The sequence below is a fragment of the Oncorhynchus tshawytscha genome, linkage group LG23, assembly GCF_018296145.1.
Source record: "Oncorhynchus tshawytscha isolate Ot180627B linkage group LG23, Otsh_v2.0, whole genome shotgun sequence".
Lineage (NCBI taxonomy): Eukaryota > Metazoa > Chordata > Actinopteri > Salmoniformes > Salmonidae > Oncorhynchus > Oncorhynchus tshawytscha.
Window position 1 is genome coordinate 22,793,197 of NC_056451.1, and position 19,747 is coordinate 22,812,943.

The 19,747-nt window shown below is 42.8% G+C and overlaps 1 protein-coding gene across 1 annotated transcript; it reads left to right on the forward strand.

Annotated features, from left to right (window-relative positions):
• Positions 1–1,230: 1,230 nt before the first annotated feature.
• Positions 1,231–18,303, forward strand: cblc (Cbl proto-oncogene C, E3 ubiquitin protein ligase). The gene is made up of 12 exons (XM_024403700.2): positions 1,231–2,462; positions 10,246–10,392; positions 12,167–12,323; positions 12,546–12,667; positions 13,474–13,611; positions 14,767–14,986; positions 15,918–16,070; positions 16,207–16,356; positions 16,491–16,549; positions 17,159–17,242; positions 17,460–17,524; positions 17,690–18,303. The coding sequence occupies exons 1-12, from the start codon at positions 2,086–2,088 to the stop codon at positions 17,812–17,814; spliced, it is 1,797 nt and encodes a 598-aa protein (XP_024259468.2). The 5' UTR covers positions 1,231–2,085; the 3' UTR covers positions 17,815–18,303.
• Positions 18,304–19,747: the final 1,444 nt, after the last annotated feature.

Genomic DNA, 19,747 nt, shown 5'->3' on the forward strand with positions numbered 1-19,747 from the left:
CCTAACAGCTGCCAAGAGAATGGTTGCCTTACGATGGCAAGCCTCACACACTCTGCAATGGATTTCCTTATTCATGGTATTTTGGTATTTGTATTTTATTAGGATCCCCATTAGCTGTTGCAAAAGCAGCAGCTCCTCTTCCTGGGGTCCAACACAAAACATGAAACATGACATAATACAGAACGTTAATAGACAACAGCTCAAGGACAGAACTACATAAAAAAGTTTTAATTTTTTACAAAAGGCACACATAGCCTACATACCAATACATATACACAAACTATCTAGGTCAAATGAGGGAGAGGCGTTGTGCCCTGATGTGTTGCTTTATCTGCTTTTTTAAACCAGGTTTGCTGTTGACTTGAACAATATGAGATGGAACGGAGTTCCATGCAATAATGGCTCTATATAATACTGTACGCTTTCTTGAATTTGTTCTGGATTTGGGGACTGTGAACTTATTGAAGTTATTCATGAGCTCAACTTGAACTGTAATTTTCTCGATAAGGTGCAAAATCAGACTATATTAAAATATGGACTACAACACTTGACAGTGTGTAATTGTGTACTGTCTATTGATTTGTGTATTTTGTCCTGTCAACCAAAAAAAAATGTCAAAACTTGATACAAAAAGGAATAGAAAAGATGTATTCATGAGTCTGTGGCAGTTTTTAGACACCTCCAACTTTATCCAATTGGGATGGCCGTTCTCTCTAGGTCGTTTCCCTTTTCAAACGTTACAACAGAGAAGAATATGGTGCTAACAGTTAAATGCCATGTATTTTCTGCATGGTCCCACGGTCTCACAAAGGGAAGACAGCAGTTGAGAGCTGCTTTACACATTAAACATCACTGGGCCTTGACCTGCACTGCAATGACTTCACACACATGCTGTAGCACAGTGCTCTTCATCTTTGTGACAGCTAATCACTATAAGTTTCCACTACTCTCTCTCTCTCTTTCTATACTCTCTTTTTCTCTTCTCTCTCTACTCTACTCTCTCTTTCTTACCACCCTCTACACGACACTCTCCTTGTGGGTATCCCCTGTTTCCTCTTCCCCCCTCCTTTCTTAGTAATCGATTACCTCTAAGCCCAAACCTATCTCAGCCTCACTCCTCCTTCACACACAAAGACTACAAACCTGTTCATCTGGCTGCAAACCCGGAAGAACATCAAAGAAAGAGAGAGTGAGAGCATGAGAAAGTGACACAAAACAAAGAGAGAGAGAGAGAGAGAGAGAGGGACCAGCCAGAGTCAGACTGAGACATAACAAATGTTTCCGTTGTGCTGCAAAGAGAGCCTGAGGTCTATATCTGAGACACCATTTGTATGTTGTAGATGAAATCAGAGAGCGTTACGCCACTTGGGGGGAGAGATAGTGCCTGGGCATGAGAGCGTAAAATGTTGCCTAAGAAGGGGTGGAGAGAACAGGGCAGGAGAGGTGTTGAGATTGTTTAGGAAGGGTGAGTGGTTATTTGTCTGTCTTGTTCTGCCCTCCCTTGCTCTCTCTCTCTTTCAGATTTCCTCTTTACACTTACTCTTTACAAAATTAACTGGAAAGAGACTGTTCCTAAAAGATCTTGGCTACTTCTGGAAAACTGACCAAAGAAATTGAGGATTTATGAATTGAGGACTTGATGAATGTAGACTTGAAAACAAACATTTTTGAGAGATTGTTTGTAAACAGTTTTGAGAGATTATTTGTTTGCGCTTTTCTGGACAAGACGTTTCCCCTCCACTCTTTCTAAACCACAGCAGTTGTCTCCATTCCTGTTGGACTATGGTATATTCTGGCACTCTGCCCCTATCTGGGTTACCTGATTTCATTGGATTATTCTTTGGATTACTGAGGAACACTGGTGAAGATATATTGTATAAAGTGTGCTCTTTTCAACCAAAGCTGTCAACCATAAAGATACAATGACATCATTTACTAAGCTGTCCATGCCAGACATGCCAGACATCTAGACCACTCCCTCATTCAACTGTCATAGATAGGGCTGCCAGACACAAACCGCCAGGCTGCACTGAACAGATCCTACTCGGACTAACACACCACAACCAGGAATCCTTCCTCAGGACAATGGCCACGGGGGGGAACGGGCTAGGATCTGACCGGAGCCTGACATCCACCTCCCAGCTGCCCAGTGCCTCTGACCGGCGGCAGGTGGACAAGGCCCTGAAGAGGCTGGAGAAGCTGCATCGGCTGTGTACCAACCCCAGGCTGGGCCTGAGGAACAGCCCCCCGTACCTCCCAGATGTGGTCTCAGAGACAGCCAAGCTGCTCACCCAGGTGTGGGAGCCGTACAGGGGGCCTGCAGCCGGGGGGCAGGTCCCCCGGGGGGACGAGGGGCAGTACCTGAGGATCCATGCAAGACACCTGCTGGATAAGACTAACCGGGCCATGCTGCTGTTTAAAGAGGGGCGCGATAAGATGTTCGAGGAGATGTCCAGCTACAGGTGAGAGAGAACAACAAGGGTCGGGACATAACTTGATATATTTGGTTCTGAACGATATCTTTGTAAAAACTCAAACGGCTCAAAAAGTTACCTGCATGTGTCTCCAGTTAGGATTTGGAGCTTAATCCAATTACCATACGCTTTGTCAGTGTTGGGGAAGCTACTCTAAAAATATAGTTTACCAAGCTACCGATTACTTTACACTGAAAGAAGTTGAGCAACACTAAAGCTACCCTTAAGAAAATATAGTTTACTACAGTATATAAAACATTAGGAACACTTTCCAAATATTAACTTGCACCCCCTTTGCCCTCAGAACAGCCTCAATTCGTCGGGTAATGGACTCCACAAGGGGTCGAAAGCGTTTCAAAGGGATGCTGGCCCAAGTTTACAGTGATATCCTGTCTGTAGTGTATAGTCTAGCAGACAGGCTACATACGTTCGTGCCATGTGAGGAGCCAGGGGGAGATTTCAGTCCAGGCTGAGAGACATGATGCTCGCCACAATGATGTGACTACCAGATAGGCCTGTGCTAGATAACAAAATGACCCTATTGCCAAGCCTGAGAAACACTTTTGTTTGAATGTTTATTAGATTTGTCAGTGATAATCGCAAGTAAATGACTATATACAGTGAGGGGGAAAAGTATTTGATCCCCTGCTGATTTTGTACGTTTGCCCACTGACAAAGAAATGACCAGTCTACAATTTTAATGGTAGGTTTATTTGAACAGTGAGAGACAGAATAGCAAACAAAAAATCCAGAAAAACGCATGTCAAAAATGTTTATAAATTGATTTGCATTTTAATTAGGGAAATAAGTATTTGACCCGTCTGCAAAACATGACTTAGTACATGGTGGCAAAACCCTTGTTGGCAATCAGACGTTTCTTGTAGTTGGCAACCAGGTTTGCACATCTCAGGAGGGATTTTGTCCCACTTTGGTTTCGAGGCTGACGTTTGGCAACTCGAAACCTTCAGCTCCCTCCACAGATTTTCTATGGGATTAAGGTCTGGAGACTGGCTAGGCCACTCCAGGACCATAATGTGCTTCTTCTTGAGCTACTCCTTTGTTGCCTTGGCCATGTGTTTTGGGTCATTGTCATGCCGGAATACCCATCCACGACCCATTTTCAATACCCTGGCTGAGGGAAGGAGGTTCTCACCCAAGATTTGACGGTACATGGCCCCGTCCATCGTCCCTTTGATGCGGTGAAGTTGTCCTGTCCCCTTACCCGAAAAACATCCCCAAAGCATAATGTTTCCACCTCCATTTTTGACGGTGGCGATGGTGTTCTTGGGGTCATAGGCAGCATTCCTCCTCCTCCAAACAGTTGAGTTGATGCCAAAGAGCTCCATTTTGGTCTCATCTGAATACAACACTTTCACCCAGTTGTCCTCTGAATCATTCAGATGTTCAGCAAACTTCAGACGAGAATCTATATGTGCTTTCTTGAGCAGGGGGACCTTGCGGGCGCTGCAGGATTTCTGTCCTTCATGGCGTAGTGTGTTACCAATTGTTTTCTTGGTGACTATGGTCCCAGCTGCCTTGAGATCATTGACAAGATCCTCCCGTGTAGTTCTGGGCTGATTCATCACCGTTCTCATGATCATTGCAACTCTACGAGGTGAGATCTTGCATGGAGCCCCAGGCCGAGGGAGATTGACAGTTCTTTTGTGTTTCTTCCATTTGCGAATAATCGCACCAACTGTTGTCACCTTCTCACCAAGCTGCTTGACGATGGTCTTGTAGCCCAATCCAGCCTTGTGTTGGTCTGCAATCTTGTCCCTGACATCCTTGGAGAGCTCTTTGGTCTTGGCCATGGTGGAGAGTTTGGAATCTGATTTATTGATTGCTTCTGTGGACAGGTGTCTTTTATACAGGTAACAAACTGAGATTAGGATCACTCCCTTTAAGAGTGTGCTCCTAATCTCAGCTCGTTACCTGTATAAAAGACACCTGGGAGCCAGAAATCTTTCGGATTGAGAGGGGGTAAAATACATATTTCCCCCATTAAAATGCAAATCAATTTATAACATTTTTGACATGCATTTTTCTGGATTTTTTTGTTGTTTATCTGTCTCTCACTGTTGAAATAAACCTACCATTCAAATTATAGACGGATCATTTCTTTGTCAGTGGGCACACGTACAAAATCAGCAGGGGATCAAATACTTTTTTCCCTAGTCTGTAGTCTGTAACCCCAAACAAAAATCTTAAACACACTCCACAATACTTTTACATAAAGCCTGCCAAGCTCTTTTGGCAATGCCAGATGACCATACTGTGTCATGACAAAACAAGACTTTTAGCCCATACAGAGAACTTTGTCTAGCAATTCTAAACTATGAAATATTTTCCAATATAGACACAGTGTACAAAACATTAGGAACACCTTCCTGACACCTTCCTAATATTGAAGGAAGGTGTTCCTCAGAACAGCCTCAATTCTTTGGGGCATGGACTCTACAGGGTGTCGAAAGCTTTCCACAGGATGCTGGCCCATATTGACTCCAATGCTTCCCACAGTTGTGACAAGTTGGCTGGATGTCTTTTGGGTGGTGGACCATTTTTGATACACATAGGAAACTGTTGAGCATGAAAAACTCAGCAGCGTTGCAGTTCTTGACACACTCAAAGCGGTGCGCCTGGCACCTACTACCATACCCCGTTCAAAAACACTAAAATCTTTTGTCTTGCCCATTCACCCTTTGAATGGCACACATACACAATCCATGTCTCAATTGTCTCAAGGCTTAAAAATCCTTCTTTAACCTGTCTCATCCCCTTACTCTACACTGACTGAAGTGGATTTAACAGGTGACATCAATAAGGGATCATAGCTTTCACCTGGATTCACCTGGTCAGAGCTAAATGTTTTGTACACTCAGTGTACAATTCTAATATTTAATTCTGAAATGTCATAGACTACAAATTGCAAGACAAGATCACTTTGGGGTCATATGTTAACAGAATTTGTTATTACAGCTATTAAACACAAAACTATGTTTCAAGTGGGAATTAGGCAGGTCTGATGCCAAAAAAGGAAGGAAAATTATTGTCTGCTACACCTATATATATTTTTTTTTTCCAAATAAAAAGTGTCTAGTCCTAATAGTTAGCTACATCACAACATTACAAAAAAGTAATTCATTACTAAAAACACTACCAATATTTGAATTGAGTTCAACTACCACCAAGCTACTGCTAAATGTAGTTGAATTACTAGTTGAACCACATGGAGTTCACTACTCCCCAACACTGCACATTGTTGACATGGTTTTTGCTCTCCTCATTCACTTTTAATCTAGCATGAATAAACATTAATACTTTTCATATCCACAGAAGCGAAATAATTACTACTCAAAAAACATTATGCATCTGTAGGCTACAAGTCTATTGTACTATGCCAGAAATTGAACCCTAAGGATACCATTGATTTAGAGTACATTTTTAGGATGTTGACTTTTTCACCTGAAAACAATTCCGTTCTAGGTTGACCTTTACTAAGACAAATAAATCCGCTGTGGGGTCAAGGGCAGGGCACGTGTCCGAGATATCTGAATCCACTAGCACCATGACACAGACTTTCCTCCAATATTCTCAATGCCCAATATTCAAATAAATTCTTAAGTAACTAAGGCCAACTAGGAAAATGAAAATGCATGGTATTAGATTTGCAAATTCATAAGGACTTGGTTGGCATTAGACTTGATATGTACAATAAGTGAATTTTGGAGCACAGCCAGAGACAGAGCAGAACCACAATAGACACAAATAGACCTGAGCACCCATTATTATCCAGTTAAAGTACCAGCGAGACGAAAATGAACATTCCCAGTTCCCTCAAGTCGGCTGTCTTAAAACATAAACACAGAATCAATATGGCATTTAGGGTCGTGCTACTGCAGATACATTTAGTTATTTGGTAGTTGTGCAGTTTTTAAGGTGGGTATTTTAGAAATATATGTGTCTGAGTGTATCTAAATGTTTGGAACCAAACCTCTGTTCCGTTGAGACTACTAATGTCTCAGAGAGACAATGGAGTGGACCTGAGGCTTTATCATGCTAATGGTAACTGGGTGAAACTGGGTGATCGCAACAACTCTCTGGGATATACGGGCCAAGGAGAAAGGCAGTGGGGTTCTCTGAGACGTTTCAGGGTGGTGTTTTAAAAACAATCATGAACAACATTAAGTAAATATTAAATATCTTCTTCACACATTTTTTGTTTTTTAAATATTGTTTCTTACATTTGTTAATTACTCAAAGTACAAAATTAAACAAACATTTCTCAATTATATATCTACCACTAAACACACAACATTTTTACAATAATACAAAAAAGTCTTTATTATCTGTGAAGTCAAGAAAAAGCTATGAGCTATGTGTAATATTTCCAAAATGCTGAATCTCACTAATGGTAAGAAGAGCAGGGCTTGGCTACAGATGCATGTTCAGTGCAACGCAGTACAGCAGGACTGGCAAGTCTTAACACAACTGTTATTCCCTTCGCTCCTTGTCGTCCATATTTTGCTCTCTGAATCTACAGAATGTGTGCATCATGAAATCACATCAATTTGCATTATGCCATGTCATAACAAAAGTTTAAATAAAACAACTGAGAGAGGCAGATTATTGTTAGTTTATATTAATAACACCCACATACAATGAAACAAACATTGACACCTACTCGCCCACACTCTCCTTCGAACCCTTCTCTGTTCGTAGAAAGCAGCACAGAAACAAAAATAGACGTTTCTCTGTTCTTCTACGTTTTTACACACGTCCCACGCCTGGGTAAAATGCCGTAGTTTGCTTTAAAGCTAAATTCAATGGCAGGGTCCCTGCAGGTACAATTGCAATTAACCACGGTTGTTGCAGCAATAAGTAACAGCTATAAGGTAGATATTGTATATTACATTAGTGATAATAGTCTATTGCAAAAACTGGTAACTATGCCACATGTACTGTTGCCTTGTTGGTCTTCAGTGAGTGGCAGGCACATAGTACTATCACGCGTACAGTATCAATGCCATGCAAGCTCTTTTTTTCAAATAAGAAGTTGCTATGCTTTACACACACCATTGTGCTCAACTGTAGACAGGATGTAGTGAATGAGTGTGGTGGAAATTAAGAAATGAACATGGTCAACCAGGTTAGGTAAGGATGGAAACTTCAGTCTTGCTCTCAACTGCCCGTACAGCCAGAGAGATGAGAGAATGGTTGAGACGGTGAGTGGAACACACAGTAAGAGGTTTGTGGCCGGATCTTTCCTGTCCCTGGCAGGCTGATAATAGACACACAAGAGAAGAACCACTCAGTAACTTTTGAGTGTCTTGTTGGTTGGTCAAGTTGCTAACGGAAAATTATGTTTCTGCGGCACAAAACGAACAAGGACAGGAAGAGCTAGACTGTGACGTCCTGTTTGTACAAGCATGAGTGTACCTGTGTGTGTGTGTGTGACATAGCGAGAGCGAGAGAGAGAGAGAGAGAGAGAGAGAGAGAGAGAGAGAGAGAGAGAGAGAGAGAGAGAGAGCAATACAGAAATACGCTACGGAGAAAGAAGGAACAGCCAAGTCAGAAATCAGCTCAAAGTAATTGAAGAATCCATAGAAACTAACCACTTCTGGGAAAATTGGAAAACTCTGAACAAACAACAACACAAAGAGTTATCTATCCTAAATGAAGATGTATGGATGAACCACTTCTCCAATATTTTTGGCTCTATAACAAAGAACAAACAGCAAAACATATACAATACCGTTCAAAAGTTTGGGGTCACTTAGAAATGTCCTTGTTTTAGACCTGGGCCCTGACAGTAAATTTCAGTAAGACCAAAGTAATGGTGTTCCAAAACAGGTCCAGTTGTCAGGACCACAAATACAAATTCCATCTAGACATCGTTGCCCTACAGCACACAAAAAAACAATACATACCTCGGCCTAAACATCAGCGCCACAGGTAACTATACATACCTCAGCCTAAACATCAGCGCCACAGGTAACTATACATACCTCGGCCTAAACATCAGCGCCACAGGTAACTATACATACCTCAGCCTAAACATCAGCGCCACAGGTAACTAACTATAAACATACCTCAGCCTAAACATCAGCGCCACAGGTAACTATACATACCTCAGCCTAAACATCAGCGCCTAAACATCCACAGGTAACTATACATACCTCAGCCTAAACATCAGCGCCACAGGTAACTATACATACCTCAGCCTAAACAACAGGTAACTATACATACCTCGGCCTAAACATCAGCGCCACAGGTAACTATACATAACTCAGCCTAAACATCAGCGCCACAGGTAACTATACATACCTCAGCCTAAACATCAGCGCCACAGGTAACTATACATACCTCAGCCTAAACATCAGCGCCACAGGTAACTTCCACAAAGCTGTGAACGATCTGAGAGACAAGGCAAGAAGGGCCTTCTATGCCACCAAAAGGAACATAAAATTTGACATACCAATTAGGATCTGGCTAAAAATACTTGTTCAGTGCAACCAACCAAGAATTCACAAAATGGGACAGTCACCAAATTGAGACTCTGCATTCAGAATTCTGCAAAAATGTCACCAGTGTACAAAGTAAAACACCAAATAAGGCATGAAATAGGCCAATGATCAAAATCCAGAAAAGAGACGTTAAATTCTACAACCACCTAAAAGGAAGCGATTCCTAAACCTTCCACAACAAAGCCATCACCTACAGAGAAATTAACCTGGAGAAGAGCTCCCTAAGCAAGCTGGTCCTAGGGCTCTGTTCACAAACACAAACAGATCCCACAGAGCCCCAGGACAGCAACACAGTTAGACCCCACCAAATCATGAGAAAACAAAAAGATAATTACTTGACAGATTGAAAATAATTTACAAAAAAACTGAGCAAACTAGAATGTTATTTGGCCCTAAACAGAGAGTACACAGTGGCAGAATACCTGACTACTGTGACTGACCCACAATTAAGGAAATCTTTGACTATGTACAGACTTAGTGAACATGGCCTTGCTATTGAGAAAGGCCACCGAAGGCAGACATGGCTCTCAAGAGATGACAGGCTACGTGCACACTGCCCACAAAATGAGGTGGAAACTGAGCTGCACTTCCTAACCTCCTGCCATATTATGACCATATTAGAGACACATTTTCCCTCAGATTACACAGACCCACAAAGAATTCTAAAACAAATCCAATTTTGATAAACTCCCATATCTGTTGGTTGAAATACCACAGTGTGCCATCACAGCAGCAATATTTGTGACCTGTTGCCACAAGAAAAGGGCAACCAGTGAAGAACAAACACCATTGTAAATACAACCTACATTTCTGTTTATTTATTTTCCTTTTTCTACTTTAACTATTAGCACATTGTTACAACACTGTATATAGACATAATATGACATTTGAAATGTTTTTATTCGTTTGGAACTTTTGTGAGTGTAATGTTTCCTGTTCATTTGTTATGGTTCATTTCACTTTTGTTTATTATCTACTTCACTTGCTTTGACAATGTTAACATATGTTTCCCATGCCAATAAAGCCCCTTGAATTGAATTGAACTGAGAGAGAGAGAAAGAGAGGGATACATTACTGCTTGTTAGAGGGTACAATACCCATTATGTCTATGAAATCTAAAGTTTATTTTAATTCTAGCTGCCACTGTTGCATTTTAAGCTATGGACCAGAAAGCCTACCCTTATCACCCTAGTTGATACATTGTAAAAAGCTCAGAATAGCTTAATGTTATTTTCTGTTATTCACAGGAGAAACTTGACCAAGCTGTCCCTGCTCTTCAGTCACATGCTCTGGGAGCTGAGGGCCATGTTTCCAGAGGGAAGCTTTCAAGGCGACACCTTTAGGCTGACTATAGCAGAGGCCGGAGAGTTCTGGAGGCGAGCATTTGGAAACAAGTGAGTGTTGGGTGGGGTAACAGTGGAACTAGAATGGAATAAGGGACGTAGGCTTGACAGAACATTCCACAAATAGGAACAGTATATTTGTATATACACTACTGGTCAAAAGTTTTTGTTCACCTACTCATTCAAGGATTCTTCTTTATTTTGACTATTTTCTACATTGTAGAATAATAGTGAAGACATCAAAACTATGAAATAACACATATGGAATCATGTAGGAACCAAAAAAGTGTTAAACAAATCTAAATATATTTTAGATTTGAGATACTTCAAATAACCACCCTTTGCCCTGATGACAGTTTTGCACACTCTTGACATTATCTCAACCAGCTTCACCTGGAATGCTTTTCCAACAGTCTTGAAGGAGTTCCCACATATGCTGAGCACTTGTTGGCTGCTTTTCCTTCACTCTGCGGTCCGACTCATCCCAAACCATCTCAATTTGGTTGAGGTTGGGGGATTGTGGAGGTCAAGTCATCTGATACAGCCCTCCATCTCCTTCTTGGTCAAATACCTCTTACACAGCCTGGAGGTGTGTTTTGGGTCATTGTCCTGTTGAAAAACAAATGATAGTCCCACTAAGTCCAAACCAGATGGGATGGCGTATTGCTGCAGAATGCTGTGGGAGCCATGCTGGTTAAGTGTGCCTTGAATTCCAAATAAAGCACAGACACTGTCACTAGCAAAGCACCCCCACATCACAACACCTTCTCCTCCATGCTTTACAGTGGGAAATACACATGCGGAGATAATCCGTTCACCCGCACCGCGTCTCACAAAGACATGGCAGGTTGGAACCAAAAATCTCCAAAGGAGAAGGACACATTTCCACCGGTCTAATGTCCATTTCTCATGTTTCTTGGCCCAAGCAAGTCTCTTCTTATTATTGGTGTCCTTTAGTAGTGATTTCTTTGCAGCAATTCGACCATGAAGGCCTGATTCACACAGTCTCCCCTGAACAGTTGATGTCGAGATGTGTCTGTTACTTGAACTCTGTGAAGCATTTATTTGGGCTGCAATTTCTGAGGCTGGTAACTCTAATGAACTTATCCAGAGGTAACTCTGGGTCTTCCATTCCTGTGGTGGTCCTCATGAGAGCCAGTTTAATCATTGCGCTTGATGGGTTTTGCTTCTGCACTTGAAGAAACTTTCAAAGTTCTTAACATTTTCCGTATTGACTGACCTTCATGTCTTAAAGTAATGATGGACTGTCGTTTCTCTTTGCTTATTTGAGCTGTTCTTGGTCTTTTACAAAATAGGGCTATCTTCTGTATACCACCCCTACCTTGTCACAACACAACTGATTGGTTCAAACACATTAAGCAGGAAAGAAATTCCACAAATCAACTTTTAAGAAGGCACACCTGTTAATTGAAATGCATTCCAGGTGACTACCTCATGAAGCTGATTGAGAGAATACCAAGAGTGTGCAAAGATGTCATCAAGGCAAACAGGGGCTATTTGAAGAATCAAAAGATTTTTTGTTTACCCCATGATTCCATGTGTTATTTCATTGTTTTATGTCTTCACTGTTATTCTACAATGTAGAAAATAGTAAAAATGAAGAAAAACCTTTGAGTGAGTAGGTGTTCTAAAACTTTTGACCGGTTGTGTAGGTAGTTTTTTTCTAGTCTTGTGAAAAGTATTCTGTTCCTCCACTTGCGTTTTCACTCCTCACTTTCACACTCGTTCTCTCTCTCATTTTCCTTCTTCCTTTATCTCACACCCCTCTCTCCCTCTCCTCCCCTCCTCTCGTTCTCTCACCTAGGTGTATTGTGCAGTGGAGCAGTTTTAAGCAGCATCTCTGTAGGGTCCATGGCTTTGAAGAGGGGATGGAGTCCATGGCTCTAAAGTCAACTGTAGATCTCACCTGTAACGACCACATCTCAGTGTTCGAGTTTGACATCTTCACCAGGCTATTCCAGGTACATGTGATCCATATATGTTAGCCCTGTTCTAAGTAGCCCTACATCCTGGTTAATTAGACACCTCACATAATGTTCAGTGAACATGCATTCTGTCACTTTCCAAGACGTCTATCCCATTCTTTCTCTCCCACTGTCTAAAGAAAGCCAAAACATTCCAAAGTGGAAAGAAATAACACATATTTCAACTGATAGTAAATATGTCCTCCCCTCTCCTGTCAGCCCTGGAGGTCTCTTCTGAGGAACTGGAACCAGTTGGCAGTGACCCACCCCGGCTACATGGCCTTCCTCACCTACGACCAGGTCAAAGCCCGCCTCCAAAACTACCTGCACCAGCCCGGGAGGTGAGGACAGGAGAGATTGTTTGGAGGTGGATGGGTTGGGGTGTGGCGAGAGAGAGTAGATGAAGGGAAGGAACCGCGGGATAGGAAGGACTCAGGAGAAAAGAGAGGAGATGTACCATACCCTACAACAATATCTGCAATGATTACTTTTAATGGGACACACTGTCATTATAATTATAGTGATAGTAAAGAATGATACCTAGATAAGTAGAGGTAACTGCCAAAATAATGGAAACACTTGAGGAGATGAGGGGTACAAAGTATAATGAAAGAAGGTGCTTCCACACAGGTGTGGTTTCTGAGCTAATTAAGCAATTGGCATCCCATTATGCTTAGGGTCATGTACAAAAATGCTGGGCAGGCCATTATTTTGCCCATTATTTTGGCTACTATGGCTATGTCCCCATAAGATGACACCCACTGGGCATGAGAGGTCACTGAATGGTTTGATGAGCATGAAAACAATGTAAACCATATGCCATGGCCATCTCAGTCACCAGATCTCAACCTAATTGAACGCTTATGGGAGATTCTGGAGCACCGTTTTCAACCACCATCCACAAAACGCCAAATTATTGAATTTCTCATGGAAGAATGGTGTCGCATCCTTCCAATGGAGTTCCAGACACTTGTAGAATCTATTCCAAGGATGCATTGAAGCTGTTCTGGCCCGTGGTGGCCCAACGCCCTGATAAGATACTTTATGTTGGTGTTTCCTTTATTTTGGCGGTTACCTGTATTTCATGGTCAAATCTGTATGTACTTCAGTAAAGACGTTTCCATGTGAACTCTGTATCTCTGTCCAGCTACATCTTCCGTCTGAGCTGCACTCGGATGGGCCAGTGGGCCATTGGTCATGTGACTGGTGATGGCGGCATCGTACAGACGATCCCCCAGAATACACCTCTCTACCAGGCCCTCATCCAGGGCTTCAGGGAGGGCTGGTGAGTAAACACACACATGGACACACCACAGGAGGTTGGTGGAACCTTAATTGGGGAGGACAGGCTTGTGGTCATGACTGGAGTGTAATCAGTGGAATGGTATCAAATACATCCAACACATGACTTCCAGGTGTTTGATGCCCCATTTCATTTGCGCCGTTCCGGCCATTATTATGAGCCGTTCTCCCCTCAGGAGCGTCCACTGACACACACACCAGTGATGCGCGGGTTGACTCATAAAAAAAGGTGGTTATATCCGTGGGGTGGGTTCAGGGTCATTAACTATTGTGTGGATGAAGGGTGGCTGGGTGGCGGGCGGTTCAATAAAGAGAAAACAGTACCTTAAAAAAATCCACAAACATTGAGGTTTTAATTGAATTATATTAGGCCTTCTGGCAATGGCTTTAGAGCATAAGCCTAAGCTCTAGGGCCTAACTGTACGAGTGCTAAATAGTGTACACTCCAATCGCTAAATGCTTATGGTAACTGGCAGAAAAAGCTCACTTCAATACATGGAGGCAAAAAGGACAATGCCAGAGTTGAATTCAATTAGAGAAAAGCTGTGAAATGAAGAGTTGAAAATAAAGAGAAGGGAGGGCCAGAAAAGTAATGTTTGGAAAAGATTTGTGAAGTGATAACAGAGGATGATAGCAGTGCCGGTTATGTGATTTATGTGTGATGATTGTGAGACTCTATACAAATTCCACAGTCACAACATTTGCACAGGCCTGTAATCGTGTTTACATAATGTGTAGCCTCTCACATGTAATTCTGTGTTGTGTTTGTCTGCAGCTATCTTTACCCTGACGGACGTGATGTGAACCCAGACCTCACCAGTCTGATCCGTGAACCAGCAAAGAGAAGCAGGGTCTTTAGGTTTTATCACCCAAAAAGTGTTATCTCATCCTCAGTAGAGCACACACACAATAGTTAACAGAATACTCTGTTCTGTCGAATAAAACAACCATTTGATGCAATAAAAGCATTATAACATAATCTTGCAATTTTTCCATGACAGAGTGCTGATGGGTTATTAAAAATTGTGGGCGGGTGCAGGTGAACAAACAGCTGAACAACACTCACACACAACATTTGCACAGGCCTGTAATCGTTTTACATAATGTGTGTGTAATTCTGTGTTGTGTTTGTCTGCAGCTATCTTTACCCTGACGGACGTGATGTGAACCCAGACCTCACCAGTCTGTGTGAACCAGCACAGAGAAGCAGGGTCAAAGTCACAGAGGACGAGTATGAGATGTACTGTGAGATGGGTAGTACCTTCCAGCTGTGTAAGATCTGTACAGAGAGAGACAAGGACACACGCATCCAGCCCTGCGGACACCTGCTGTGTCAACCCTGCCTCACAGGATGGCAGGTATGCCTGCTCTGTGATTGACGACGTCACCATCAAAATCCTCAAAGTCAAACCACACATCGTTCACTCACACAATGTCTCTGACATCACCCAGCCACATCCTCTTGTATTAATATACATCATCTTCCCATCCACCTGTCAATCAGTCAGTTAGTCAGTTAGTTAGTCAGTCAGTCAGTTAATCTGTCAGTCAGTTTGTCAGTAGGCTAGTCTGTCCATCTGTGCATCAGTCAGTGAGCCAGCCCACTACACATCAGTAGGTGAACCGGCGTAGCAGCATGTAGAGCAGTATTATTGGCCATCGTGTCCTAACATGTGGGTTAGGACTTCCTGTGTGAGCCGACGCGTACATCTTCCTCATGATACACTCACACTGAGGAAACTCACTCTTAGAGTTTCCACTCCTCACCGGGTCACACACTCTCACACACTGACACACACTGTCACAGTCACACTTCAGGGGACAAGAAGAAACAATAGATTCGATTTGAACAGAATACTCCGTTTTTTACCAGTGAACTACGGTAGAATGCTCTATCTTTATTTGATATGCTAAACCAGTTGCTTTACTGTAAGTGTAGCTTCATGCAAATAACACACAGAAAGGACATTATTATGGGTATTGTACTTTCAGCATGGGAAATATATCTGCTCGGGAATGCTCTTGACAAATTACTGCATCATCCCAGGGACCCTTTTGACATATAGCAATCATTTTTCTCTCTGCATTGTTGGGAAGGGCCCGGAAGTATTTCACTGTTAGTCTATACCTGTTGTTACGAAGTATGTGACAAATAAAATGTGAATTGATTTGATACAACAATACACAAACGTACACAGACACGTGAGTTTCCACACATGAACAGACAGTACAGATGTGTAGATAATGTTAATTCTGTTTAACCTGGTGTCATCATTCCATGTGTTGCAGAAGTCGGATGGACACACCTGCCCATACTGTCGCTGTGACATCAGAGGGACAGAGTCCATCCTGGTGGAGCCTTACCTGTCTGTCAGCGAGGAAGAGGAAGATGACCTGGAGGATGTACAGCTAGTCATGAAAAACCTGGCCTGTATGAAGAGGGTGTGTTTTGTTGTGTGTGGGGGTGGGGTGGGATTCTCTTTTACTGTCTCTGCCTCGGGGGGTTTTCTCTTGCATTGACTCTCCTTTCAACTTCTCTCTCTCTCTCTCTCTCTCTCTCTCTCGCTCTCTGATGCAGATGACGTCTGAAGAGTACCAGTTCCCCAGCTCTCGCCTCGTTCCACCCCTCCCTCCCAAACACAGCACCTTCTCCCACTGCCCTTCCCCAAAAGCCCCCTTACGGCATTCCGGTATACTGGCCAAATACTCCCACTCTAACTCACGTTCTGTAAGTTCCCCCATACACACACTCTACAGAATTCATAGTAACAGTATCACAATGGAAAGAAGAAGTCTAACCCATATTCACTGATAACTGGGGCTTCGGTAGACAGGTAAAAGTGTGTCCTTATTCCACCACAGGCTCACAGTGACACCCCCTCAGACAGAGCGCTCACACACCACACTGCCAGCACTAACAGGTGAGCTCTAAATGCCTACTGCAGTGGATGGATAACTGCATTTTAGGCTTTTAAGACTTATGGAAGATGTCTGTCAGAAATAAAATAATTGTGTACTGTAGCCTACACCCTAAAGAAGCTCAGGAGATAGACAAATAAAATAATTGTGTACTGTAGCCTACACCCTAAAGAAGCTCAGGAGATAGACAAATAAAATAATTGTGTACTGTAGCCTACATCCTAAAGAAGCTCAGGAGATAGACAAATAAAATAATTGTGTACTGTAGCCTACATCCTAAAGAAGCTCAGGAGATAGACAAATAAAATAATTGTGTACTGTAGCCTACATCCTAAAGAAGCTCAGGAGATAGACAAATAAAATAGGGCAATGTAAAAAATGTTAGCTCACTGTTTGTTCCTCCCTTGGTCTGATGTTTACTGGCTGTAGCCATACAGTTTACTGAATACATTTTTTATAAACACTTTTGGTTTGTATGTTTTGCTCAATAACCTGAAACCTCACCACTGTGTGTGACCTAATGCTACACAACTAAATAAAACTAATTTGGTTACAGTACTTCCTCATTGAATTTGATTGGCAGCACTTGTGTTCCTTCTCCTCTCCTTAAGATGCCAGTGGGAGGAGCTAGCTAGGAGTGAGGAGGAAAATTCTGGGGGTTTCAGACAACCGCCCACACTCCCAATCTCTCACAGGTCAGCCATGCCTGTCCCCAATGGGATTTTCTTAAAAAAGTGTGTGTTTATTATTAGTGTAACACAATAATATGCTTGCTGTACATAAAATAGTAAATGTGGCCACAAGTACCATGTTTTAAACATTATTTGTATAGCACCTTGTATACAGTATTAGCTTTCCAAAGTGTTAAAAGATGACGGTGGTGAATGCTGTTGTTGTGTTCTCTGGTAACAGTGAGGATTCTGTCTCAGAGCCAAACTTCCACTCCTGTTCCGTCTCCTCCCAGGCCTGTGGAGAGGGTGAGTATCGGAGAGGAGGGGGGAGGGAGTGGAGGGCTGTTCTATACCATAATAAAGTATTTTACAGGGGCTTTTCCACTTACTGTAACACACACTTGACCCCTCACTAACCTCTCTCTATCTATCGATAGATATTGATCTATTGATCTAACATTTCTCTTGAAGGTGGAGCAGCCTGGGAAGGGGCTTCAGATTCAGTGAAACAGAAGAAGAGGTATAAAGAAAGGAGTGAAAGGACGTCAGAGCTCGGGTACAGCCAGAGAGAGCGGGAGAGAACCATGTCCTCCTGATGCTGGGAGAAAAGATAAGCACAACATCTCTGACTCAAGAATGGATGGATAATAGGAATAAGAAAGGTTGATTTCCACTGTTCCTGATAAACAGCCATTGTTAATCTTATGTACCTTATGTATATGTATCTTATGTATGCCTTAATATGGAGGGAGAATGCCTTGTTGATAAACTAATAATGGCATCAAAGTGAATGGAGAAGGACAGACAGATGGAGCAACTCACTGATGCCCTCTGCTGCACAGCAAACAGAGTAAGCTGCTGCACAGCAAACAGAGTAAGCTGCTGCACAGTTCCAAAAACAAGTTCAATTCTTCCATTGCTTGATGTGTGTATGTAGGGCATTGAAAATATGCTACCTCATAATTTACCCCATACTTAAAACATATTGTCCAGGATGTATGACTAGTACGGTATATAGCCTGCATACTATAGTTGTATGTTAATATGATCAAACATGAAACCCAAATAAAACTCTTGCACCTCCATCATACCATTATAAATGCACATAGTAATGAAAGTATAGTTCCTAAGACAGACAGACAGAAGATAGTGTAACTTCAGGCTTTATTGTGTTTGACATGCTTACACTCTGTGCTGATTCCACTTTAGTATCAAACTTGGAGGAGAACGAGAGAGAGAGGAAGAGTTTGGAGGAGTGGAGGTCTGAGAGACAGGGAGGAAGAGTTTGGAGGAGTGGAGGTCTGAGAGACAGGGAGGAAGAGTTTGGAGGAGTGGAGGTCTGAGAGACAGGGAGGAAGAGTTTGGAGGAGTGGAGGTCTGAGAGACAGGGAGGAAGAGTTTGGAGGAGTGGAGGTCTGAGAGACAGGGAGGAAAGCAGCTAGTGGTGTTACATGTTGGCCTTCATGGTCTCATCGATCCAGGGGAGGAACTCACACACTTTGACATAGACTCCGGGGTATCCGGGCACGGCACAGCCCTGACCCCAGGACACCAGGCCATGAACCTCACCCAAACACACTAGACCACTGCCAGAGTCCCCCTGAGAGAGAGAGAGAGAGAGAGAGAGAGAGGGAGAGAGAGAGAGAAGAAGAGAGAGAAAGAGAGAGAGAGGGAGTGTGAGAGAGAGAGTGTGAGAGAGGTAAGAAATCAATTCAAGGTGATCCTAATATGTACCACTGTGTTTTATAAATGACTAAACGGTCTCATCAAAAAGGTGTCATATACTGTACGTACGTTGCATGCGTCTCTGCCTCCGTCCATGTATCCGGCACACACCATCCTGCGGGTGAGCATGCCAGGGTAGGCCATCTCACACTTCTCATCCTCTAGTATGGGCACATCCAGACACTGCAGACGGGCGGGCATGTTTACTGAGAAGGAAGTAAAAGGCAGGGAGATTTAGTTATTTAATATCATTTATCCGTAGTCATACCTCTTCTCCGGGTGAGGCGTGTGTTGTTAGAGTGTGTGTGGATAAAAGTACTGAGGGTATAATTAATGTTGGTAAAGTTTGTTTGGTATAGTGTGTTTGGGTGTAATTTCTGTGGTTATAGTTTTGTAAAGGTAAAGTGCAGGGGTATTTGGTCCGTCTCACCCTCCTCTCCAGTGGCAATGTTGCCCCAGCCAGAGACAGAGCAGGGGAGGCCTGCGTATGGGCAGCTGGTGGGCAGCGGGATGGGCTTCACATAATCAGTGATCTCCACAGGGTGGAACAGCTTGATCAGCATCATGTCATAGTCCAGCGTCTGGTAGTCATAGCTACAGAGAGAAGAGAGAGAGGCCAAGGGATTTTTATTGAATCATGTAATGTGATAGAACTCCATTCAGCCTCGGTTCGGTTGTTATAAAATGGCTTCCCTAAAGTGATATGTGGGTGTAGCTTGCCTGGGATGCCAGATTATGTTTTGAGTCTTCATGAGCTGCTCAGTTCCCTCAAACACACGCAGGTTGTGCTCTCCAAGCATGATC